This window comes from Rhinolophus hipposideros (genome assembly GCF_964194185.1).
Source record: "Rhinolophus hipposideros genome assembly, chromosome: 21".
Classification (NCBI taxonomy): domain Eukaryota; kingdom Metazoa; phylum Chordata; class Mammalia; order Chiroptera; family Rhinolophidae; genus Rhinolophus; species Rhinolophus hipposideros.
The window spans coordinates 36,398,448-36,425,673 of NC_138067.1; the positions used below are offsets into that span (position 1 = coordinate 36,398,448).

At 37.0% G+C, this 27,226-nt stretch overlaps 1 protein-coding gene across 1 annotated transcript; it reads right to left on the reverse strand.

The window, feature by feature from the left end:
- Positions 1-4,528: 4,528 nt before the first annotated feature.
- On the reverse strand, positions 4,529-27,225 carry ZNF382 (zinc finger protein 382). The gene is made up of 5 exons (XM_081032960.1): positions 27,041-27,225; positions 24,865-24,937; positions 22,413-22,539; positions 22,045-22,140; positions 4,529-6,647 (listed from the first exon to the last, which is right to left on the reverse strand). Exons 2-5 carry the CDS (start codon positions 24,871-24,873, stop codon positions 5,227-5,229), a joined length of 1,653 nt encoding a protein of 550 aa, XP_080889086.1. The 5' UTR covers positions 24,874-24,937; positions 27,041-27,225; the 3' UTR covers positions 4,529-5,226.
- Between the last annotated feature and the right edge of the window lies 1 nt (position 27,226).

Consider the following 27,226-nt stretch of genomic DNA (forward strand, 5'->3'; position numbering starts at 1 on the left):
TCTTACCTGTTCAGCTACTCTATCTTGATTGGAGGATTTAATCCATTTATGTTGAAAATAATTGTTGATAGATATGTAGTTATTGCCATTTTATTATTCATATTATCTTTTTTTCCTTAAGGAAATCCCTCTAACATTTCCTGTAATACTGGTTTGGTGGTGATGAATTCCCTTAGCTTCTTGTCTGGGAGGTTCTTTATGTGTCTACTGATTCTAAATAATAGCTTTTCTGGATAGAGTAATCTTGGTTGTAGGTCCTTGCTTTTCATCACTTTTAATATTTCAAAGTGCCAATCCCTTCTGTTCTGCAAGAAATCAGCTGTTGAGAGAAATCAGCTGTTGAGAAATCAGCTGATAGTCTTATGGGAGTTTAGTTGTAAGTAACTGCTTTTCTCTTGCTGCATTTAAATTTTTGTCTTTGTCTTCAACCTTTGGCATTTTAATTATAATGTGTTTTGGTGTGGTTTTCTTTGGGTTCATCTTGTTTGGACTCTGTGCTTTCTGGGCTGGTATGTCTATTTCCTCTGCCAGGCTAGGGAAGTTTTCCATCGTTATTTCTTCAAATAGGTTTTCAATCCTTTGCTCTCTACTCCTTCTGGTACCCCTAGAATGGAAATTTTGTTACACTTGATGTTGTCCCAGAGGCCCTGTGGGGACAAAACCCCAAAAAACAGTTTCCAGGCTCTCGGCCTCACATAGAAAGGTGCTGGCTCGGGTAGTAAATGGCCATCAACTGTGATCAGATGCCAGCAGCTGTGGCTAGTTGGCCGTCAGCTGTAACCCGTAAGCCATTGGCCACTAATATAACGGCTGTGGCTATGCTAGCAAAAAAGGAATAGAAAATGGGGGCTGGCAAGAAGATGGTGGCTGGCAAGCGTGGACTGCTGTTAGGCAGATTATGTAGATCCTGCTTCCTGTGTCTCCAGCCCAGCCGCCAGCGAGAATATATTGGTTTGACTCCCCTACTTATGGCTCCATGGGTGTTCCTTTTTGGCCTTACCGTGTCCTGCGTTCTTGGGCGGGGAGTGGGAGCGGAGACCCTGCACGACAAATGGCGCAGCGAGCAGGGTCCCCTGCACGACAGGCCCCTTAAAGTATCCTCATCTTTTTGGATTCTTTTTATTTTTGCTGTTCTGATTGGGTATTTTCTATCTAAACTTCTAAATCATTGATTCAATCCTCTGCTTCATTTTATCTGTTGATTTCCTCTAATGTATTCTTCATTTTAGTTATTGTATTTTTTTTATCTGACGGGTTTTTTGTTTTCTATCTCCATTTTTATGTTTCCTGTCTCTTTGTTGATGTTCTCCCTGAGATAATTGAACATTCTTATAACCAGTGGTTTGAACTCTGTCTGGTAGATTGCTTGTCTCCATTTTGTTTAGTTTTTTTTTTTTTCCCCTGGAGCTTTGTTATGTTCTTTTGTTTGAGACTTATTTCTTTGTCTACCCATATTAGCTGCCTCCCTGTATTTGTTTCTATGTGTCAGGTAGGGCTGTTATGTCTCCTGGTCTTAATAAAGTGACCTTATGTAGTAGGTGTGCTGTGGGGCTCAATGGTACAGTCTTTCTGGTTACGTGGGCCAGGTGCTCCAGGTGTGTCCCTTGTGTGGGTTGTGTTTGTGCTCTTACTGTAGTTGAGCCTTGATTGCTGTTGGCACATCAATGGAAGAGATCAATTATCAGGCTGATTGGTAGTGAGGGCTCCGTGACTACAGTGGAGGAGCTATTGTGCAGGGGCCCTGTGGAGCAGGATTCGCTTTAGAAGGGCTCTGGTGCCTTCCCATGGTGCCCTGTGGGTGTGTTGTTACCCAATATGGCTTGGTGATGATCCAGCCTGGTCCAAAGCCGACCACTAGGTGTGCCAGTCTTAGTGCTTCCTGGGAGGTCCCCTCACAGGCCAAGTTTAGCCACAGCTTGCGCCCTGCTCAAGGCCACCTGCCATGAACCACAAAGCAATCCGCAGATGGCCGCCACCTGTGCTGAGCTTGGAGGTGCCTCAAGAGGCCAAGCCTTGAACCAAGGCCGGCTAGTGCCAGGCTTGGAGCTGCTCAGTCAGAGATTCAGGACTCATGGAAGCCAGATGCTGCTTGTTTGCGGTTTGTGAATCTTTGAGAGATTTTAGGAAAGCCTGCAGCATCACCAAGACTGCCCATTTGTATGTAAAAGCCACCGGAATTGGCTTGGGTGGGCTTGAATGTTGGGTGCGGAAGGGTCTCAGGGAATCACCAGGGAATGGTGTTAACTCAGTGGATGGAGATTCAGGTATTGCACCCACCTGTATCTGCATGCTAGATGGAGGAAGGGCTCAACAAAGAAACAATGGCTTCTGCCAGCACTTCTATTTGGGAGAAAGCTGCTCTTCTAGCCCTTGCCCTGAAGATGGACAATTCATTCCCCCCGTTTATGTCCCTGGCGTCTTTTGAACTATTACCCCAGCTCTGGAGCTCAGAGCAAGTGAATCCATCACAAAGTAAATCCGTGCGAGGTCATTTAAGAGGCTCCAGCAGCCCTCAGTCTCACTCAGCCACAATCTGTGCTGGGTTTCACAGCCAGAATTTAGGGGGACTTCTGTTCCCAGCACTGGAACCCTTGGCTCGGGAGCTTTGTGTAGGGCTGAGACCTCTCGCTCCTTAGGGGGTACCTCTGCAGCTGAGATATCCCTTCCCATTTTAACTGCCACACATGGGTGTGAGACCAGCCCGTTCTTTGTCTCTCCCCCTGCTACCAGTCTCGATGTGGCTTCTGTCTATCGTTGGTTATAGAATTTCTGTTCAGCTGAAGTTTTAGCAACTCTCCATGATGGTTATTCTGTAGTTTAGTTGTAATTTTGATGTGATAATTGGAGGAAGGGAGCGCAATGTTAACCTACTCCACCATCTTGACCAGAAGCTTGACTTTGTTCTCAAAACCTACCTGTGGTAGCTTTTGGGAAGAATATGTTTCACGCTGATATACAGTCCTCACTGGAAGAACTTCAAGAGGATTTTGTGGAACCCAAAGTCTGATTGTTTTGACTAGAAAGTTCCAGATAAATTGTCTAGAGAAATTTAGATATAAAATGTCTGAACAGATGAGACTTCATTCCATTTGTTGTTCCATTTTCTTCTTACATCTTAAAAGTTTTTTTTGTTTTGTTTTGTTTTTTAAAATATATTTCTGGACTTGCGACCTTGAAATTAAGCTCCCTCTGTGTTGCCATCAGAGCCACACATGGCTCTGATAACCCATAAAAATGGGGTTATTTCCATTTTTTGAAAAATTGGGATGCATGCATTTGCAAAGGTAAGCTAACCAAGTTGGTTAAGTCTAATTTACTGCCAGAAAATGGGAGACATATATGGCCCACTCATTGAGCTGCTATTTAGGTATTTGATTGTAAACCCAAAATACAGCCAAATCCTCCACTGTTTCAGGGCCAGTTTTTGTTCATGCCAAAATCACCAGTCACCACACTTTTGTTCATTGACTCTAGAATCTAAATATTCATATGTTCATTTTTATAACATAAATAAATACTAACAAGATTATTTCTTTTATCCTATCAAATTTAATTTAAAAGATTTAATCTTTTTATGGGTCAGGAATTTGAGAAGGCCTCAGCTGAGCAGTTACTACCTGGGGTCTCTCATGTGGTTCCAGTTGAATGTCAGCAGGCTCAAGTCATCTGAAGACTTGATTAGATGTCCAAGATGGCTCAGTTGACAGATGATAATGGATGATGGCTGGGAACTTAGCTGGGGCTGTTGACAAGGATGCCTACACATAGACTCTAGCATTATAATCTCAGTATGGTTGGACTTCTTTCATGGAAGCAGCTTTCCCCAGAGTTAGAGTTAAAGGTCTCATCCCCTTTTAATCTTCCTTTCTTTAGTATGAACTCTTTGGTGTTGTGTAAGAGTTCCCATCTAATGTGAATTTCCTGGTGTCATTTGAAAATTTCCCATCTAACGTGAATTTCCGGATGTTGGGTAAGATTTGAGCTATGGCTAAAGTTTTTCCACAGTCATCATTTTCACATGACCAGTAACATAGAGGCCATAGGTAAAGGTTATCCCCTGCCCCCTTCATTTTATTCATAAGGTTTTTCTCCGGTTAGAATTCTCTAATGTTGAGAAACGAAGATGCTAGGTGCCTCCCTTTCTCTAGTATGACTTTCTGATTTCATACTCATATAAGGCATTACTGTGGCTAAAGGAAATCTCAAGTTTATTATATTTATCTGGTATATATTAAGATTTGGGCTGTGGCTAAAGCCTTTGTACATGCATTGCATTTGGATTTCCAATTTTCACAATATTCATAGAGTTTCCCTCTACTATGAATTCTCTGGTTTGAACTATCACCAACTGATAATATTCAATTGTTTTCCTTCAGAATGAATGAACTCATGCTGTGAAGTTCTGAGTTGTTTGGTAGTATCTACCAAAGCTGACCAAACATACATCTGCCCCAGGACCCAGAAATTCCACTCCTAAGTATATCCACAAGAGAAATAAATATATGTACACCAAAAGACAAATATATTACAGAAGCATCATTTATTATGACCCTAAGCTGTAAACAATGAAGAAGTCCACAAACAATAATTTGGATAAATTATGATATAATCATATAATGAAATTCTACACAGAATGGAAATAAATGAACTTCTGCCACATGCACTAATTATGACTTTTAGAGACATAATGATGAATGAAACAAGCCATATATGAAAAAATACATGATATATAATCCAATTTGTATAAAAGTTTATAATACGCAAAAACTAATTTATAATGTTAGAAGTCAGAACTGTAGTTAACTCTCAGGAGGTAATAACTAATTTTTATTCCATATTTGCAATCATTAACACAGCTCATACCTCAAACTCTTTTGCTCACAGTATGGTTTGTAGACCACTGTCAGCCAACTGTTTATTGCTTGTTCCGAACAAGGTAGGTATTGAAATTAAAAATAAGCAATTTTAAATGATTGTAGCAACTTGATAGAGGAAGTTTATGTCTGCTGAATCTAATAATAAAAAATTGGGGCTTGTATTTTCAATATTTTTGACATTTAATTTGTCTAGTAATTCTTTCCTTGTGTTTTATAGGCTGGCAAACAGTAAGTAAGTATATGTGATATAGTACCTTAACTTGCTGAATATTATTACGCTTGCAAGCAATATCATATACAGGGTTTACTATGACTTTAAAAGTTTTTACTAAAAAAGTCACATATTTTATTATATTCCCATGGTTTCTACCTTGTGAGTTTTCTGATGGACAATGAGGTTTGACTTACAACTGAAGAACTTTCCACATTCTTTACATTCATATGGTTTTTCTCCTGTGTGAGTTTTCTGATGGCGAATGAGGTTTGATTTCCTACTAAAGGCTTTCCCACACTGAGGACATCCATTGGATTTCTCTCCTGTATGTATCCTCTGATGAACGGTGAGGATTGCCTTCTGGCGAAAGGACTTCCCACATTCATTACAAATATAGGGTTTTTCCCCTGTATGAATTCTTTGATGGAGAGTAAGGGTTGTCTTTTGGCAGAAGGACTTCCCACATTCATTACAAATATAGGGTTTCTCTCCTGTGTGAGTTCTTTGGTGTACAGTGAGGGTTGTCTTCTGGATAAATGCCTTCCCACATTCATTACATTGATATGGTTTCTCTCCCGTGTGAGTTCGCTGATGATCAATGAGGTACGACTTCTTTCTAAAAGCACTTCCACATTGAGTACATTCATAGGCTTTCTCCCCTGTATGTGTTTTGTGATGTCTAGTAAGGGTTGCCTTCTGACGAAAGGACTTCCCACAATCCATACAAATGTACGGTTTCCCTTCTATATGTGTTTTCTCATGAAGAGTGAGGGCTGTCTTTTGACGGAAGGCTTTTCCACATTGATTGCAAACATAAGGTTTCTCACCTGTGTGAATTCGCTGATGTTCAATGAGATAAGACTTCCTTCTAAAGCTATTCCCACAGTAAGGACACTGAAAGGGTTTCTCTTCTGTTTGAGATCGCTGATGTATAATAAAAATGGACTTCCTGCAGAGGAATTTCCCATATTTGCTATATGCATGGGGCTTCTTCTCCATAAGATTTTGTGGATGGACATTGGGATTTGACTTTTCGATGAAGGTTATTCCATCTTTATTGTATTCAAAGGGTCCTTCTCCTCCATGAGCTCTAGTATGTGTAAATAACATTCCTTTCATTAGGAAGGATTTTTCACATTCATTATGATCAAATGATTGCTCTGGAGTTTGAACCTTCTGATGTTGAATAAGCTCTTGTTTACCACTCAGGCTCCTTTCTGTTTGTTTATAGAGATTCACCGCGGTATGAATTTTCTCATGCTTAGTATTGAGGAGTGATTTCTCCCATCCATTACTCTCAGCAAACTTCTCTCTTACAGGGCTTATATTTCTAATGACTAATTCTGAAATATTTTTCAAAACCTTTCCATCAGGTTTATATTCATGTAGTGTTGTTTTTGAAATAATACAGTTCTTACCCACAGTAAGTGTTTTCCCCAAAATATTACTTCTTTCCTTAATTAGTCTTTTGTGGTTGATGAATACAACTGATTTAAAGTGCCTATCTTGGTATTCTTTAAACTCCATTAAAACATCTTCAGTTTTCCCATCTTCTTCTGCAAAAGAATACAATGAACAACACTGTAAGTCTTCACATAAATATTATGGATTAGATGTATGTACAAACAACCCATGGTGGGACTGTCTGTCTCACTATTGTGATCTACAGAAAGGCCAAAATAAATTACCTCTTGGTAGGGAAAATGCATGGAACATAAACACAAATCCTGCTATACTGTTAAAATGAGGAAAAACTGGCATAAACAAAGAACACTCATATCTTTGGCATGTTGTAAATATAAGCTATATTGAGCAGGTGTAATAAACACAAGGACAAATAAGCAAAGGATGGTGAAAGTGGGGTTGTAGTTGGAATGGGCAGGTTCAGAGATAATAGAGTGAGCCTATCAAGAGTACTAAACAGTAAGCAAGGAAAACTGCTCAGGTGGAGATGAAAACCTATATATTTATTTCCTCATGCCTAAATAAGTGTTATAACATGCTTCCATTTGTTTATTCTTCACTTGCGTTTAGCCCATCCATGGAAATCAACTTTTCAAGCACTCATTTCCTAGTGTTGACAGAAACACTAGTCTATATAGGCCCTAACTCTCCATATAACTGTGATTTGTTTTCTCTTAAAAGGGAAGGATTAGGAAAACATTTTCATTAGGAATTATAAAATAAACCAGAAGATAAAGCATACTTGCAACATGAACATAATCACTGATTGTTGCTACATCGATTTATTCTTCCAGAGGAATGGTCAATTACTAAATTCTCCTCACCATCAATTCTAATTTTTCTTCTTTTTAATTTCTGAATTACTTTTTCAGTTTTAGAGAAGGATGGGTTCCAGATCTCCTCTCTATGTAGTAACATATCTTAAACTCTGCTATCCCCTGGTGGGGCTGTGAAGGATTGCATTCTACAATGTATATGGATGGCACTGATTGACCGTACCTATTATTTTTCTTATAAATTCTTGGCTATATCTTACTCCTGTTACCTTACTACCACCCATATCTGGTGGAGCAATTTAAAATTGGATTCATCTTACCCATGACTTGCATCTTATTTACAATAGCACTAAACTCGAAACAGCCTAATTATCCATTAAAGGTTAAACAGGTGATATTGTGTCACATATTCATACAGTGGAATACTACTCAGCAACAAAAGGAAAAAAAACCTACTGATAAACAATGACAAGAGGGATGAATCTCAAACATTTTTCAGAGTGAAAGCTTTATGCAAAGAGTGCATATTGCACAATTCCATTTATGTGCAGTTCTAGAATATGCAAAACTAATTTGTATTGGTAATTGGAGTTACACTGCCTTCCTGAGAACCTCAGTCAGCTTCAGGGACATGCTACTACCCAATTTATCCAAAAGCCTTCTTCAACATCTTCAATGTCTAATTTGTCTGAAATTAGAATATAATTTTAGTCTAGACTACCCATTTCAAGAAATCTTTCAACAACCTGCTATTTAAATATGAATATTCTATGAAAAAAAGCTCAATTTGAAAATATTTCTTTCCCAACTAAAACATGCTCTTGGAAGTCAATATTTTATTACCTTCTTTGAAACATTCTAAGTATATATTTAACACCCTGTTATCTGAGGTAAAGGGATGTGACCTTGGCATGAACATCTAAAACGAAAAACCTTACCATTAAATGATTTCTGAATAGATGAGAAAGATGTTTTCCTTACGTGGTACCATAGACATCAGGTAATTACTGAATATCTAGCTTCTGTTACAAGATAGAGTAAGGAAAATAGTGGACTTTATTTTGAGGGAATTGTTAATCAGATAGGGAAAGAAGCCTCAGATAAAACAATGTTGAATCACATATGAAATTATTAGATCACATGAAAGGATGTGTTAGTTTGTATGTTACAATCAATAGAATGTAAATGCAGAATAAAAGGAATTGACATGATCTGGAGTAGTCGAGGAACATTTCACGGAGGAAGTGAAACCTTATCTTTTGACTAAAGGATATATAGTAATGTGTAGTAAAGAATATAACCTAGGGGAGTGGGTGATGAGGGTAAGGGGGATCAAATATATGGTGATGGAAGGAGAACTGACTCTGGGTGGTGAACACACAATGGGATTTATAGATGATGTAATACAGTATTGTACACCTGCAATCTATGTAAATTTACTAACAATTGTCACCCCAATAAAATTAAAAAAACAAAAAAACCTAAAAAAAAAAAAAAGAAAGAATATAACCTTGCCCAATGAAAGGTTTGCCATTTGCCTTTGGCTTTTGGAAGGTAATCTCTAAGTCCATGGAATGTCATGCCTGACAGAAGTATATTTGTTTGCTTAGGAGCTTTTGGCCAGCCAGAAAGCAATGTAATTTAGGGTCGGGGCTTTGGGGTTACACAGTATCAGCTTGACTTCTTAAGGGGCTCAAAACTGAGATCAGCCATGTGGGAAGTAAATCAAGCCTATATGATGGAGCCCCAGTATAAACTCTGGATACTAGGCCTGGGTGAAGCCTCCCTGGCTGATGATATTCTGTAATGCTGTCCATAATACCACAGAAAGAGGACTATAGATGCTCCATGTTTGGTACTTTCCTCAACTCTGTCCTATGTGCTTGGCTTGATTTTAATCTGTATTCTTCCTCTCTAACAAATTATAACTGTAAATGTTACAGCTTTCAGTAAGTTTTGTGAGTCCTAGCAAAGTACTGATCCTAACAGTAGACTTGGGGACCCCTGAATTTATAATTGGTGTCAGAAGTGAGGGTGGTCTTGTGTGTACTACTGTACCCTCTAACTTTGTAGGTGGCTAATTTCTCAAGTATCCATATAGGCATAGAGCAGCTGTCATATAATGAAAGGCCCAGTTGTAAAGAATACAATCAATTGTATGGAGTACATTTGGGAGACTAGAATAAATAGAGGTTAGCAAAAGGTCGCAGTCACAGAGAGAAACACATTTTGAATAACCAGATGGGATATTATTCTGTCAGCCCTTGAAAAAAAAGGAATTTAAATTTCATGTGACATGATTTTAGCGTATTGACAATGTAAACTGAAAGAACTGGGGAAAAATCATGGCAAGTGGTAATTACAACAGTCCACACCTGAAATATGATTTTCATTTTGGAAGACGTCAGTGGAAAATGAGAAAATGAACCTATAAAGATATTTCTCAGAGAGAAATGACACAAATTGTGGAGAGATCATTAAGATAGGATAAGAGATGATGGAATCTACCTGATACTACAAGGGACTGATTATGGGAACAAAAGGATACAGAAACAAATATGGTAAGGTAAAGAGAATGACTGTTACTTCTGATAATATCAATAACCAAAAGGATGAGACAGCTGATTGCTGTATTGCTGTAGGCAGATTAAAATATAGCACTAGAGTTCAGGTGGGAGAAATGGGCTAAAAATGGCTTTCAAATAGACATTCACATAAAACAAAGAAATCACAACTTGAGAATGAATCAAATTATTAAAGCTTACAGGACTTTTATAGTGACGAGAACTGAGGATGAAGAAAGATCATTTACACCAATGAGAGCCTACTGAAATAATATCCATTTATTCAACAAATATATATTTTTCTCAGGAAATGTAAATAAAGGGAAGAAAAGCAACCAAGATGTGAAAAGGCATTTGGGGAAATAGGATGAGAATGAGTTAGTTTTTTCAGTCAGATCAAGGTGGATAGATATCAGGAATCTGAGCACTATGATATGAGACAGAGATTTATTGGGAAGAAATGGTGATACTGATATTACTTTAGTCCAAGGCCTATAGATGTTGAAATCTGATGGCAGGTCTCACAGTAAGAATGGGATGTGACTAAGTGCAGGAAACAAGTATAAAACATTGTACTGGGAAAGAAAAGAAAGAAAATATAAACTAAGTAAGAGGAGAAAAAAATATTAGACAATTATTTCCTTTTTATTTTTTGGATAGATTTAATAATGCCTATAAATAGGAAACTATAACAAAAGAAGAAAGACAGAGGATTGAAATTTTAAAGAGATAAAAAACAACAAAGACCTAAATCACCAGTTACCAAAATGTGATTCATGAATCTTTAGTACCTGAGACTCTTATGGGAGGTCCACAAAATCAAAACTATTTTTGTTAATAATAACAATACTTCAATTGTCTTAACTGTGTTCATATTTGCACAAATGGGGCAAAAGCCAATAATGAGTGTCTTATTTGTACTTGTGGAATTTTAGTTTACGGAGGTGACTGAGTGATTACAGAGAGAAGCTAATGGTGTTAAAAAAAGATTGTTATTATCTTCAGTTCCTGAGAGGAGGGGGCATGCTATGCCATGCAAGGTCACATGGGGAAGCAGCAGGTGTGGTCAGGAGGTAGAAAGGAGTGAGGGGAAGGCCTAGGTCTTGCTTCTACGAAAAAGGCAAGGCAGGGCAGGGGAAACAGCTTAGGTATTAGCTAGATTGAATAGTGTTGGCAAGCTATGGATTATAAGGTGGGTCTCTAGTTGCCAGGTACCTGGTCCTGGGTGATTTAGAGCAGAGGATATACTGGCTTGGTGTGTGAGAGTTAGATAAAGGAGGTGGTTGAGGGTTCAGACTTGGGATTGGTTGGTTTACACATGAAAAGTGGGCTCACCAATAAGGTGCTTACTGTCTCTAGGAATTAGCTAGCTTTGAGAGGGGCATCTCTCTCCAACCAGCAAGGCCCCCAAAGATGTCATAACATCATAAAATATAGGAAATACAAAATATGATTAATACAGTGGATAAAATGTTGACACATTAGCATAAATCAAAGCACTGGTACCAAATTACAATAGTAATCACTCCTTTCTAATCAACACATAATCAGAAAAAAAGTGTTTCATTTAATACTGTTCTTGATAGAGCAGAAAAAATTATTTACTTTATTAGATCTCCACCCTTGAGTGGAGGTCATATATTGTCAACATGCTGTGTGATGATTAAAGAAGTATGCATAAAGCACTCCGGTTGCATACCAGAGTATAATGTATTTTGTGAGGAAAAGTACTGGTGTAATTATTGAGTTGAGAACTGAGTAACTACTTTTTGTGGAACAGCATTTTTACTTGAAAGTACAATGGACTGTTATTCAGATGTGAGTATCTGGTAGACATTCTCTTGTACAATGGGAGCCTGTCAATTCAAAGAAAACGTCTGCCAATATTTGTTATCAATGATAAAATTCAAGCTTTCAACTAAAGGTCATTATGTTGGAAAGCTTATATTTGATATTGTGTCAGCTTCCTAATACATAAAAGACTTTTCTCATAAGCTTGCTGGTGTAACAAATGTGGGTTTAGAGTGTTTTTTATATTGTATATAGAAATGTGGCAAAATTTGGAAGATCTGTACACGTCAGTGAACTGTGCCTTTCCAAATGACCAATGCATAACATTACCAAAAAAATGCATGGGTGAAAAAACGTATTTAAATAGACTATTGGATTTTATGTAACAGTGTACAAAAAGTTCAGTGTTATGGTTTCAGATTCTCCATTGCAACTAACTGTTTAGAAACTACAAATTGTTAAGTTTCGGTATAGTATTAATGAAAGTATCCATAGCAATCTAAACAGGCTTTTAAAATGCTTCCCTTTCAAACTACATATATTCATGTAGGACGATGTTTTTTGTTCATATATTTCAATTAAAACAACAGATTGCAACAGATTGAATGCAGAATCAGGTATGAAAATCAGTTGTTTTCTATTAAGCAAGACATTAAATAAAGTTCATTCATATAACAATGCTACTTTTGTCATCATTTTTTTCCTTTTGGACAATAGTTATTTTTGTAAAAATATGATTATGTCAACATGTAATGAGTTTACTATTTTTATATTGTTTTAAAATGAATTAATAAGTGAATATTTAATTTTTTTCTTTTAATTTGTAATAGGGTACACATACACAAACACACACACACACACACAGTTTTTTTTAATCCTTAATACTTTTAAGAGTATAAACAAAACCTGAGACTAAAAAGTTTGAGAACTGCTGATCTAGACATCCCAATTCTGTAAAAGAAGTTTGTATCAACACAATCTACCAGTTGATAGCAATGATGTACTATGGGCCAACTGGAAAAAACCAACTTGTTTGACAAAGTGATCAAAATCAGGCAGAAACTGGAATGCATACAACCTTTGAAAGAAAAAACACACACTGTATAAGATCTACATTTATCCAGGTTTTCTACTGTGTGCCTTGGTAGTTTGTGCAGCACACAGGGAACAGATCTCAAGAAAAAAGCAGGAGTCACCCTGTGCACAAGAATCAGAGATCGTAGTGCAGGGCTCAGAGTGGCTGTAAATTGAGAACAAAGTCTGAGAATGGAGAAGTCATAGAAAGAGAGCCCCAACGTTAGCATAACCCCCTCCTCAAAACTTTGGTTACCTGCATTTCTGCAGAGCAAGACTGTAAGGAGCATAAAGGGGCAAAAAAAAAAAACGAGCTCTGAAAGAATTAAACAAATATTTCAGCAGTTACTTAACTCTGGAAAAACAGTGTACTTAATTCCAATCCTGTGCTAAGTTCAAGAAACCTGGTAAATCTTTGGTCTTTCTATTGAAACCCCAAAACAGAATTAGAAGTGTTAGAAGTAAAGACTGCATCCCAAGACTCAGAGAAAACCATAAAACTAAACGCAAATCTGAAACTGAAATAATGTAAAAAACTTAAAAGCAATCTGACAAAGGAATCAACATGAGCCTCCAGTAACTTAACTACCTACTAGATTAAAACTCAGCAATCTTCAGAGGAAGGAAAAGGATCCAGCATCTTCACAACATATAACCTACAAGGTTTTCCTGAGAAGAAACAGGAAAGAGTGACTAATAGAAAAGATAAAAATCAGTCAACAGAAACAAACTGATATATGTCCCCCTATGTTTGAATCAGAAAATAAGGAACTTAAAGTAACTATGATAAATACGTTTACAAATCTACAAGGAAAATAAAAGGAAATATTGGTGAAGAGACGGAGTATTCAGCAAAGAGTAAAAACAAACTAAAAAGCGCCAATATCTGAAATACAAAATTCATTGGATGGATTTACCAGTAAATGAATATAAGAGAATCAGTAAACTGGAAGTCTGGTTAACAGAAATTACCCAAATTAAAAGAATAAAAAAATGTGCTCGCTTCGGCAGCACCTATACTAAAATTGGAACGATACAGAGAAGATTAGCATGGTCCCTGCGCAAGGATGACACGCAAATTCGTGAAGCGTTCCATAATTAAAAAAAAAAAACCCTCAATGAACTAGAGGATAGGAGTAAATGATTTAAAATATAACAGAATAGAGCAGAAAAAATAATTGGCCCCAAATTTCCCAAATATTGGACGCAATGTTGCCAAATTTTATTTAAACCAAGAACCCTGTGACCTTGATAAATTCATTTATTTGTTTTAACAGTTCTTCTGTTCTTTTAGATTCCTTAGGATTTACTACATATGTACATAACTGTGTCACCTACAAATGAAGATAGTTCCCTTTCTAATCTGTTACCTTTTAACTTCTTTTTCTTGCCTTATTGTACTGACTTGTGTCCAGTACAGTGTTTAATAGAAGTGGTGACAGTGGACATCCTTCTTTGTTTTTGATCTTAAGAGAAAAAGCATTCAGGCTTTCACCATTGAATGTGATGGCAGCTATACTTTAAGAAGTTGAGGTTGCTAATCTGTCCTAAGGTTTTATGGTAAACAGGAATGGAATTTATTTTCCTTCATCTACTGAAATTATTACATATTATTTATTCATTTTTTTTCCTAGTTACTTTAAGTGGCAGCTTAGATCCTTGATTTTAGATCCATTTTCATATTTATATGGTGAATTACATATTTATTTTTGAATACCAAATCAAATTGCTTTCCTGGGATAAACACTTTTTGGTCATGAGGTATTATCCTTTTTACATATTGCTAAATTCAGTTTTATAATTTTTTTAAAGGATTTTTTATATCTAGTTTCATGCGGGATGTGTGTGCCACTGGTTGCAGATAGTTCTGGCCTTATAAAATGAATTGGGAAGTGTTCACTCCTACTCTATTTGTGGCATAAAATTGTTTGTATATTCTCTAATTATCCTTTTAATGTTTATAGGATCTGTAGTGATGTAGCCTCTTTAATTTTTGATATTGGTGATTTGTGTTTTCTTTTTGTTTTTCCTGATTAGTATGTACAGCTATGGTTTATTAATTTGATTATTTTTGCTATCCTCCTTTTCTCTATTGTTCTGTTATATATTTCATTGATTTCTGCTCTAGTTTTTTTCCCCCTTTTACTAACTTTTAAGTTTAATTTACTTTTCTTTTTATAGTTTCTTAGAGTAACTGCTTACATTCCTGATTTTAGACCCCCGTTTAAAGGGATATATTTTTTAAATGCTGTTTATACGCATCCCACAAATTTTTATGTGTTGTTTTAATCATCATTCAGTTCAAAATTTACTTTAGGATTTCTTCTTTGATTCATGTGTTATTTGAAAGTGTGGCGATTAATTTTCAAATATTTTGAGAATTTAGAGATTTAAAAAATTTTTTAAATTAATTCTGTTGCGGTCAGAGACCATGCTCTATGATTTCAGTTCTTTTTGATTTGTCGATACTTGTTTTATGGCCCAGGATATAGGATCTATCTTGGTGAATGTTCCATTCAAAATATTCTATAAACATTAACTAGATACAATTGATTATGTTTTCAAACCTTCCATAGCCTTGTTTATTTTTTTCTCTTTGTTCTGTCAATTACTGCGAGAGGGATGTTTATATCTTAAGCTATAATTATATTGTCCCTTTTAGGCCTTTCAGTTTTGCTTCATGTATTTCATGCCTTCTCACTGGGGGTGATATTTCTCCTAAGGGAGCAAAATTGGTTTTGGGGGGAAATGAAAACTTACAAGTTACAATGGTTTGAGGCCCTCCAAAGGGCAAAGGAACATAAATAGATTATGATATTAAAATTTCATGGGAGGTTGGCAATCAGAAAAAAATCTCTAAAAGACTCCTTAGGGAAGTGATAATGAGAAAAAAGCTGCGAAGTACTGATGTATTCTGAAGCTGTTAGGATTGTAACGACTTCTAATGAAGTGTCCCTCTTTATCACTGGAAGATTCTGTGTTCTGAAATCTACTTTGATATATAGCTAATCCCATTTTCTTCTGCTTAGTGTTTGCATGTGTTAATAGAGTCTGATTCTATTTTTGATGTCTTACTGCTAACTTCCTGAACCCAACATTCATTTTCCCCTCTTGCCCCACACCTTGGCAAGCCAATAAGAAAGCTTGCATGCTCTCTCTATTGGTGCTGGTGGAAAATTTAAACCATGTAAGCTCTGGCCCATATGTAGAATCTCTATCTGGCCCACCCTCGAATCACAATAAACATCAAAGCCAAACACGTCTCCTTGCTCTCTCAAGCCATTTTAGGATCAGTTGGGAATCTTCCGTGTTTCCCAACAGAAAACCCTATTATGTCAGATTTCAGTTTTGACATCTGAACCAAATTTAGGGTGAGTAGGGCGGTTGATCTCATCCTCAAAGGGGGCAACCACAAGAAAGCATGGTATATATTTTTTCTATCTTCTTACGTTTCGCCTACCTGTGTCTTTACATTTAATATGTGTTTCTTTTATATACAATACATAGTTGGGTTATCCTCTTTTATTTCAGATATGGAATAGTTATCTTTAGATATTTCATTTGGTTATTTCTATCTTGCTATCTCAAAAAGATATGTTATGTTCATTTTTGCTTTACATCTTGATGATACTGAGGTCCTTTATAATAGCTGTTTTAAAATCCTTGTCTGAAAATTCTACTACTTCTACTTTTTCTTAGGTATGTTTTTATTGACTGAGTTATTCTTCTATTGACTGAGTTTTTCCCTGTTAATCGGTCATATTTTATTGCTTCTTCATATGTTTAATAATTTTGATTGGACACCAGACATTATCAATTTAATGTTGTTGGATTTAAGACATGGTTGTATTTTCATAAAAAGTACTGGCCTTTTGGCATTCTGTGGCAGCCGCTAGGACAATATCCTGTTGTATTGCTAGGACCTCCCTTCAAAAAAGAACATGCCGTTTATGTGCATGAAATGTAGCTACCTGAAAGCCTCCAATTGTTAACATCTTTAGGATGCTCTTCGGATTTTTAAGGATCTCCCCAGGGAGACCCCAACCAATGACTGAACACTGAGGGGGGTGCACCATTTCTACCTATGAGGGATTCCTCTGCTGGACAATCTTTATTTCAGACTTCCCTTTTAGGTTGATTAAGACTTTGTCAGATCTGCATAATGGTCTGGGGCTCTCCCTGACCAATTCTGCCAGCCTCTGCCTCTCTTTCTGCAGGTATCAGATCTGTACCATTGTCTGATAGATTTCTATGTCCAATCTTAGTTTTTTCTCTTATCTTTCATAGATGTCACCTTTAAGAAACCTATTACACTTCTAACTTCACCTCAGCCTTTAGATCCTGGAGGACACACAGCAATTACTTTTGGATTGGTTTAATCCTTTTGATGCTTTTGTTTAAGCTCCTTCATGGCAAATCTTGCACACTTCAATCTATGACAAATCTAGCAACATTTATTAGGTGTGGCCTTTCTAGGGTATCTATCTAAAATCCTATATATTAACAAGTTCTCTCCACTCTGGCTGGAGGCAAATAAAATGATTTCTTGTGCAGGAAGCTATGGGAACAGTCTTAACACACTGTAGTAATTGTGTTTTCCTTAGAACATGTCCTTGTCTAGTCTCATGGGATTTTAAATGTAGACCTACAATATTTAGCTAAAGACAAGGGGAACCTTTTGCACATTTGGGGAACTGTTTCTCTGCACAGCTCCCTCTTTGGGGAAAGTGTGTCCTACATATTCTAGACACCTTAATCTCCTTGAATGCCAATCATGGTTCCCTCAAATCAGTAAAACTGCTAGGTTCTTTTTGGATTCTTCTCTCTGCACTTCAGTCTGCAATTTGCCTTCAGATGAAAGCCTGGAATGAAAGAACATCTCATTTCTTCCTCTTCTCTCAGGAATCCAGATCTGTGCTGCCTATTGCTTAATATCTGAAAACAGTTTTGTCCAGTTTTCTAGTCGTTTCCTGTAACAGTATAATTCCAAGCTGCTACTTCGTTGGGGCTGGGAGCAAAAGTCTCGAATTATAAAAATGTAGGCCCAGATGGCTTAATAATGATTTTCATCAAACTTTTAAGGAAGCAATAACACCAATCTTACACAAATTCTGTAAGAAAACAAATGAAGATGAAATATCCCCAGTCTGTTTAATATGGCTGACACTATTCTGATATAAAAACTTTTCAAGGACATTGCAAGAAAACTACAGGCTATTTTCCTTGATAAAATCATTCATAAAACCAATTTCAGCAATTTATAAGAAAGATCATGTGTCTTGTCCAACTGGGATTCATCTCAGCAGTCCAAGGTTGGTTTAAAATTCAAATTAACCAATGTATACATATAATAACAGATTAAAGAAGAAATATCATATGATCATCTCAACAGATGCAGGAAAAGCACATGTTAAAATCAACAGCCATGGGTGATGAGTTAGCTCAGTTGGTTTGAATGTGGTGCTGCTAACACCAAGGTTGCCGGTTCGATCCCCGTATGGTCCCCTGTGAGCTATGCCCTCCTTAAAAGAGTCAACTATACTATCCATTGTAGCATGAAAGCAATATGTAACCAGTGAGTATGGCTGTTTCCCAATAAAAAATTTAAAAACAAAAACAATTCTGTTAAGAAAAAAAAATCAACAGCCATTAATAATTAACTGTCAGAAAACTAGGAAAAGAACTTCCAGAATCTAATAAACAGCACTTACAGAAAGCCTACAGTTAATACTGGGCTTAAGAATAAAATATTAAATGTCTTCCTTCTAAATTTATTGAATTGCTAAGAATGCTCACTCTCACCACTTCTATTTAACATTTTACTATAGGTCCTAGTCATTACAACAGGGTATGGAAAAGAAATGAAAGCAATGAAGTTTGCAAATGTAGACATGAAATGTCTTATTTAAAGAAGGCATGTACGTAGAAAACCTAAAGGACTATACCAACACAAACAGAACAACAGCAAAAAATAAATAAATAAACAAAACGTAATACAATCAGTAGAAGTATGCAAAGTCAATATATAAAAATCAATTGTGGCTACATATAGTAACAACAAACTGGAAAAAGAAAATTGAAAAATCTTAATAGCATCACAAATATTAAAAGTTTAGATTTCTGGTCAAGATGGCAGAGTATTTTAACACTGTGCTCATCTCCTCCCACAATCACACCAAAATTACAACTGAATTATAAAACAACCATCATTGAGAACCACCTGAAGATTAGCTGAACAGAAGTCCTATAACTAAGCATATAAAAAAGAAGCCACGTGGAGACTAGTAGTAAGGGGGGAGATGCGGAATGGACAGGTCCCATACCTATGGTGTGGTGATTAAGAATCAGGAGGGATATCTTGGCTGTGGATGTGCCCCTCAGGAATGAGGGATTGCAGCTCTATCCTGGCTCTATCAAGCCACAGTGCCAGGAAGAGGGGTCCCCATAACATCTGGCTGTGAAAACCAGTAGCACCAGGAGACCTCGGTGCTCCCCTTCAAGAGGCCAAGCGTAGACTCATTTGCTCACAAACTTACTTAAGAACTATGTAGGGTAACAGATGGGTACTGGATTTACTGTGGTGATCACTTTGTAAGTTATATAAAGTCTAATCACTATGTTGCACACCTGAAACTAATATAATATCGTGTGTCAACTGTCATTGAAAACTTAAAAACTAAAGATTAAAAAATATTAAAAGCTTAGTGATAAACTTAATGAAAGATATATAAGACCTCTATACTGAAAATAATAAAACGTTGCTTGTAGGAATTAAAGACGCTGACTCACATGGAAAGAAATAATCACGGACTGGAAGGCAATACCGTGAAGATGTGAGTTCTCACCAATAAAAATCTCAGCACATTTACCTAGAGAAGGTTAGAAGTTGATTCTAAAATGTATTTGAAAAAGAAAATGACCTAGACTAGCCCAAACTTTTAAAAAAAAGTTTTCAAGACTTATTATAAAGCTAACCAAAGACCAGGTGGTATTGGGATAGGACTTACAACATATCCAAGGAAAAAACAGGCTAGAAATAGATTGACAGAAATACGACCAAACAATTGTTGATTAGATCAGCACAGCAGTTTCATTACATTTAACAAGGGATGGGACAAATTGATATCCGTAGGGAAGAAAACACACCCTCAACCCTTACCTTACATTATAAACAACTCTTAACATGAGATGGGTCACAGAACTAACAAAAAAAATCAAAATATACATAACAGTTTTAGAAGAAAACACAGGGAACAGTCTTCACAACCTCAGAGAAGGGCAAATATTTGAGAGGTCAAAGAAATAATTATAAACAAAAAAAAATGATAAACTGGACTTCATCAAAGTTAAAAATGTGCTCACTGAAAGATATCATTAAAAATGAATAAGCAAGCCACAGACTAGAGGAAGTATTTTCAATACATATAACAAACAAAAGACTTCTACTCAGAATACATAAAGAATTCCTAGTACTCAAGGAAAAAATGTATTACCCAATAAACAGTGGGTAAAACATCTGAACAGGTACCTCTGAAGAAGATATTTAAAAAGCACTTGAAAAAGTCCTCAACATCATTAGTTATAAGGGAACTATAAATTAAAACTGCAAAGATCTACTACGATACCCTTCAGAACAACCAAAATGAAAATACTGATAACATCAAATGTACAAGTAGAAGAGAATGTGGGGCAATCAAAATTCTCATACATTGCTGGTAAAAGTTTAAGATGGTATAGTAACTTTTAAAAACTGGCTGTTTCTAAAAAAGTGAACTATATACTTGCCTTCTGAATGAGCAATACCAGCTGCTAGGTGCTTACTGAGGAGAAGCAAAAACATGTCCATAAAAAGACTTTAGAATGTTCACAGCAGCTTTATTCGTTATAGCCCCTAACTGGAACATTTCAAATCTCTATCAACAGGAGAGGCATAAATAAATTGGTGTGTTAATACAGTAGAACACTATTCTGCAATTAAAATAAACTACCTATATGTTCAAAAACATGTATAAATCTCCCAGACTTTAAGCGGAGTGAAGGAAAATAGACATGAAAAAGGCCTAGAATAGACAAAACTAATCTATGCTGGTAGAAATCACAACAGTGATTGTCTTAGTGGGAGGGACTGACTCGAAAGAGGCTTGATGGAACTTAATAGGTTAATGGAAGTGTCCTTTATATTGACTGGGGTGTGAGATACATGGCTTCATATTTCTGTCAGAACTCAAAAACCTTTACACTTAAGATCTCTATGTACATCATACCTGGAGTGGATTCTTGGTAAGGTAATAGCAGCTAGTATTCTATAAACATAAGGCAACAAGGAAAGGACTTACATGGGGAATGATATTCAAACTAAATTTACATTTTAGAGGCATGGAAGTTAGTCATGTACAGGTTCTTCAAAGATCTCAGGCCTTTAATAAGATGGCTACTATCAAAAAACACCAGAAAATAACAGGCGTTGGTGAGGATGTGGAGAAACTGGAACCCGTGGGCAATGCTAGTAGGAATGTTTAATAGTACAGCCACTATGGAAAACAGTACGGCAGTTCCTCAAAAAATTAAACATAGAATTACTGTATGATTCAGCAATTCTGCTTCTGCTAATATACCCAAGAGAACTGAAACAATGACTCAAATAGATATTTGTACATAGCAGCATTATTCACAGAAGCCAAAAGGTGGAAGTGACCCAAGCGTCCACAGACACATGAAAAGATAAGCAAAATGTAGTATATACATATAATGGAATATTACTCAGCCCTAAAAAGTAAGGAAACATGTACTACAACATGGGTGAACCTTGAGGACATTATGTTAAGTGAAATAAGCCAGTCACAAAAAGGACAAATACCATATGATTCCACTTACATGAGGTACCTAGACCAAGTAGGTAGACAAATTCAGAGACAGAAAGTAGAACAGTGGTTGCCAGGGGCTAATGGGGGGGAGGGGGTAATGGGAATTATTGTTTAATGTGTACAGAGTTCAGTTCTGCAAGATGAAGAGAGTTTTGGAGATAGATGATGGTGGTAATTGCACAACAATGTAAATGTACTTAATGCCATTGAACTATATGCTTAAAAATGGTTAAGATGGTAAATTTTATGTTATATGCGATTTTACCACCATATGTATGTATATATGTGTATATATGTATATATACATATATACATACTACATACACACATGCATACATATATATATATACACATATATCCCTAACAAATTCAAAAGTGTCAACTACCTGAGTCCACTGGTCTTGATCTGTACAGACTCACCTAGGTAGCTCTGACTTGGAAAAATTCTCTCTGTTGTCCATAGCTCTTCTCCTTCTTCCAACTTGCGGATCATATCAGGTTTGGTCATGTGAAAACCTGATAATAAAAAATGAGACTTGGTCTAATTTCCTTGGGCTTCAAAACTACTGAAGGAAGAGAAAGACATAGCTTCCAGGCAGCAGACAAGGTATACATAACGTCTCACCAAAGTTAATACCTGGCGCTAGGCAAGTGAGGACATGATCATAGTTTCTGCTAATAAAAAGGGATTCGTCACCACTTGATCACTGACATTTCAAGTTCCATAAGTTTCAGAAACTCTTGAAAGGAGATGCACGACACTGAAAGATTGAAGGAATTTTCCTTACCCACAGAGATGAGGTGGCAATAGTTTTCCAACATGACGTCCCTGTAGAGGGCCTTCTGATCAGGGTCTAGCTGCTGCCACTCCTCTTGGGTGAAGTCCACAGTCACATCCTTGAATGACACTGGTCCCTGTAAGGGCATACTCTAGTTCATCCTAAAGTGATTGGAACCAGTGAGAACTAGATGTTGGGAGACCGAGTTCCGACCCATGTTCAGCAGTCAGACTCGTTTTCTTCTTTTGTGTTTTATATTGCAGAACATTCTCTCTGATAATACATTCATCTGTATATACTTATTATCTCATGCTAAAAATATATGAGATCATGCTGTTTGCCTTGAATGTGATTGGTTGCCTGGTGGATCAAAATGAATAAAACTGACCACAATCAAGAAGTTGCAGTCTAAAAGAGAGGCGTTACATGTACATACATACACTCAACGGATATTACAGATGCAATGACACAAATATGTACAAGACAAAGTGAAGAAAAATTTTGTTTTGTATTCCAAGGCTTCGTTGAGGACATAAAAATGTTTGTACTCACAATGAATTTGTTTTGTAGGAAGGGCATTGGCTTTTATAATTCATAGGGAGAGGAAAACCAGTTAGTAAGTTCAAGAAATGGCAAAAGACACAGTTTGTTAAGAGTCTTTGAGCTTAAGAAGAAAAAGGTATATGGAGGTAGGCAATGGGCATATTTATGGAATAATAGTATATTTTTTTCCTACAGAGCAGTGGTTTAAAAATGTACTGGGCACACCCCAAAGAGATTTGTATTTATTTATAAATCATCAGTAGGCATTAATGGCAACCCACATTGTTAATGACTACTGCACTTGAATGTAAACTGTTAGTATTTTCCTCCCTTTCAATATACATTCTTGTATATTCCATTGTAATTTAACTCCAGTTTGGGTCTGCTGTGTTATAGAATATAAAAAATATGAAGAAACATTAAGTCAGCACATATGTGATAAAATTTGTACTTTAGACGCAATACTCTTGAAAAGCAGAGAAAGCTTGAGGTGTGGTAGGTGAGAAAGACAATTAAGTAACCACTGTTAGAGCTGGCTCCTAGGTTAAGGTTTTGTTAGTGTTCTAGACAGGGGACAACAGGTTGCTTTGAGTTGCAACAGAATTGGTCATAAATTGGTTGCAGAGTGGAAAAAGAGAGGCATAACTCTTTAGTTATCTGCATAAGCAAGTCCTGCATAAGCAAGGACTAGAAAATGGAAATGCGAAACAGAAGAAAAGTATAGGCTGGACCAAAGGAGGTAATGAGGTAAACCTTGGAAATGTACTTGAAGTGCCCATGGAGCATGTAGGTGGTGATAGTTGTTGGAGGCTGTATATGTGGTTCCAACACTGTGGATAGAGGTCAAGAATGGAGAGAGGTATTTGAGAGTCACTAGAAATAGATCAGTATAACCTTTAGAGTGAATCTGATTGCAAATAGAGAAAGAGAGACAGTGAAGAGATGAAAACCAATTAACATCTTTGGAAAACCAATATTTTGAAGAATGGTAGATAAAAAGGAATTTTCTGAAAGAAAAATATGAGAACAGGACAAAGTACCACCTTTGATTCAAGAGGAGAATATTTCAAGAGTGGACTAACATGCATTTCCTTCTTGTGCACCCATGTATAAAAATTAGAAGAAACTAGAACTGCAGTAAATCTATAACAGCATTGGAATACTGGAAAGGTTTTCACTGTCAGGCCAGTTTGTAGAAATTTCTGGCAGACCTGGATAAAATAGACAATAGGATCGGAGAGGACGAATGTAAAATCTCAGTTTTCTGACAAGCTTGCAAGTAAATCTCAATCCCGAAAACCTCACAAAAAAGGACATCTTACCACAAACTAATAATGTGATCTAATAATGTGATCAAACTAATAATGTGATCTCCTTGCCATTGTACCACTGCAAAACCTAGGTCAGTGGGAATGATCAAGGTTTTTCCACATCTGCTTCTTTACTCCTAACAGCTTAAGATCTCAAATAGGGTCTAGATTAGATTCATTCAAGTAATATATTCCCATTTAAATCAAGATAATACATTTCTGTTCAGCAGCACTTTTGTGAGAAGACTGAGAAAGGAAATGATGATATAACCAATCAATATGTGAACACTAGCTACAACTAGAAGGTGCACTTGGGGAAGGCTTCAGTTTTCTGGTTGGAATAAGAGAAACCAGGAACAGGGCTGCAACTAGGGTGAGGAAGATGAGGTACCTAGGGTGCAAAATTTAGGGATGCACAGCTCTGAGAATACTCCTTAAATTTTCCACCTAGGACACTTGCTTGCCTCACCCCAATCTGAGCCCCACTAGAGACCAGTTTCATGGAAGCAAATCCCAATAACCAGGAAATTTAAGGACAAGAAAGCAAATGTTCATATAACTTGAAAACAAGTTATATAGTTATAGAAAGAGAGGAAACATCATCTCACCTGAGGCATGGCTTTGAGATTTGCAAGAGATGAACCTTCTCTTTTGAGCTCTTCTTTTGAAAAGGTAAGAGTCCTGAGAAGGCAGAGACGAGAGGATACAAGAAGCAATGTGAAACCATATTTGACTTAAATCTCCCAGAATAACTCAGCTAAATCTACATCACTTTTCACTGTTCTAGCACTTGCCCACTCTGTGTACCCCACACAAACGCAGGACAGAGATTAGTGCGAAAAATGGATAAATCCTGCTTCCTCACCAACACCAGAAACCTTATCTTTTGGGAGTGGGTAGGATAAATTCTGGGAAATCTGTTGTGGCTTGGAGCGAGGGAACATTGTGTTTTTCCCTCTAGAGCTCTACCTTAATCTCCCATAGAGGATAGGTTTATTATATATTTCCAAGTTGTTCTCATGGATTTTCTACCAATTTACATTGTCACCATCAATGCATGAGAATACCTCCCCACACCCTAATGACGCATCTGGTAATGATTTTTTAATCTCTGCTATCAATATATATTGTAATTCTAATTTACATTTTCCTTATCATGAGTGAGAATAAGTTTAAAGAAGCTTTTATGTATTTTCTGTGATGGCATCTTCTTATGTATGTCTTTTCTCTCATGTGCTTTTATTTCCTAACTGGTTAACGTTATCTTTTTTTTTTTAATTTAGTAAATTAACCCTTTACCTGTTTTAAGTTGCAAATAATTTTTCTTAGTTATTCATATTACTATTAAAGTAGTTTTGCCTTGTGAAGATTTTTCCTGTGTTTTGGGGTTTAGCAATACTACACATTATATAATCCATGTTTTCTCAACTGATGTGAAATGTCACCTCTATCATATATTACATATACCTACATGCTTGAGAATATCTGGACTTTCTATTTCTCTACTTTATCTAATTTATTGATTCATCAGTTTCACATTACTCAAGAAGCACAGTTAATTATTGAACATTAATTATTTATTATTAATTTACTAATAGCTAATTTAAGTATTAACTAGTGAGCAACACTTTTTAGTAGTGTAGGTATGCAAATAGAAAAGAAATTGATCTTTCCACTTTGTAGGCTTCCAGGCAGAAAGGATAATATTTATTTTGCTAAGTGAAGTCTGAAGTATTGATTGGTACGGCAAACATTTTATTAATACTTAGCAAAATAACTATTTTAATTACTAAAATGAGACTGGCTTTGTGATTGAAAGTGTACCAAATACTCTATTATCTTAGAATGCCTGAAGAAACTATTAACCTCACCATTCATTTCATTCAGAAGCAGGAAACCTCAGTTGCATATCAGTGTTGAAAGCACTAGTTATGGGTAAAAATTGTTTGGTTTTTGCTGCATGTTACCCATATAGTTTTAGTTCATATGGTGTTTCCTTGCAATGAATCTTACCATCTGGGAATTATAAAACTGTTACCTCTTCCTTTCCAGTACTTATACCTCTGTTTTATTTGCTAAATTGCTACTGAGTTACAATTTTGGAGCAGACTTAATGGACACTATCCAGATAATCAAATCTTACATACCCAACTAGACAGTGATCATACAGAGTTTCTCCATCACAAAAAAATCAAAGTAGGTTACAAACACATCCATAGTTTACATTCAATCAAACTTACTTCAGAAAACCCAGCCTCCCATAGCCCCCACATGTGATTCATAACCTCAGACAGCACATTATATAATTCCAGGCAAAGTCACAAAATCACATCACAAATCATTTTCGCTTCTCCATCGTCACCTAGTCTCAAACACGACTCACACCTAATCTAAAAATAGACAAAGGCAGAAGAAACCCCACACAGCAACACTACTCCGTCCACTTTTCACACCCAATCGGCATTAACCTCCCGCAGAGTAGCACGCACCCAAAACGCAGTAGTTTGGGAAAGGAGGCAGCCTCAGTACACACACACACACACACACACACACACACACACACACACACACGCGGCGCGCCCTCTGTGTGAGGCCCCTCTTGCTGTGATGGAGCTTCCTCAGGGTCAAAACAGACGAAATTTCCCCTTGCGGAGCTCACTCCAAGTCTCACTGGATTGTCACCCTCAGGGTCATGCCAACGGACCACGCCCGAGGGCCCCCAGTCGCACAGATTGGAGTGTTTGGTTACCGCAGGTTCGGTTCCGGTTCCCTCCTCATAATCACCAGGTTCGGCTTGGACGCCTGGTTTCCTCCTTGGCCTCCCCACTGGGTCCCGCTTCCCTAGTCTGCCCTCCGGGGCCTGAGCTTCCACGTCCCTCCGCCTCCTCAGAGTCCCCAAGAAACACCAGCCTCACCCCCGACTGAGGCTCAGTGGTCCGCGCCTGCGCACTCCGGCGTGGGCTCGAGCTC

What these genes read in the sequence shown, in the direction of transcription:
- ZNF382 (XM_081032960.1), bottom strand. An exon ending in TTGCCACCTCATCTCTGTGG is followed by an intron (nt 22,141 to 22,412) that starts GTAAGGAAAATT and finishes TTTTATTATCAG; the next exon opens with GTTTTCACATGACCAAACCT. An exon ending in TCCAAGTCAGAGCTACCTAG is followed by an intron (nt 6,648 to 22,044) that starts GTGAGTCTGTAC and finishes ATTCTTTTGCAG; the next exon opens with AAGAAGATGGGAAAACTGAA.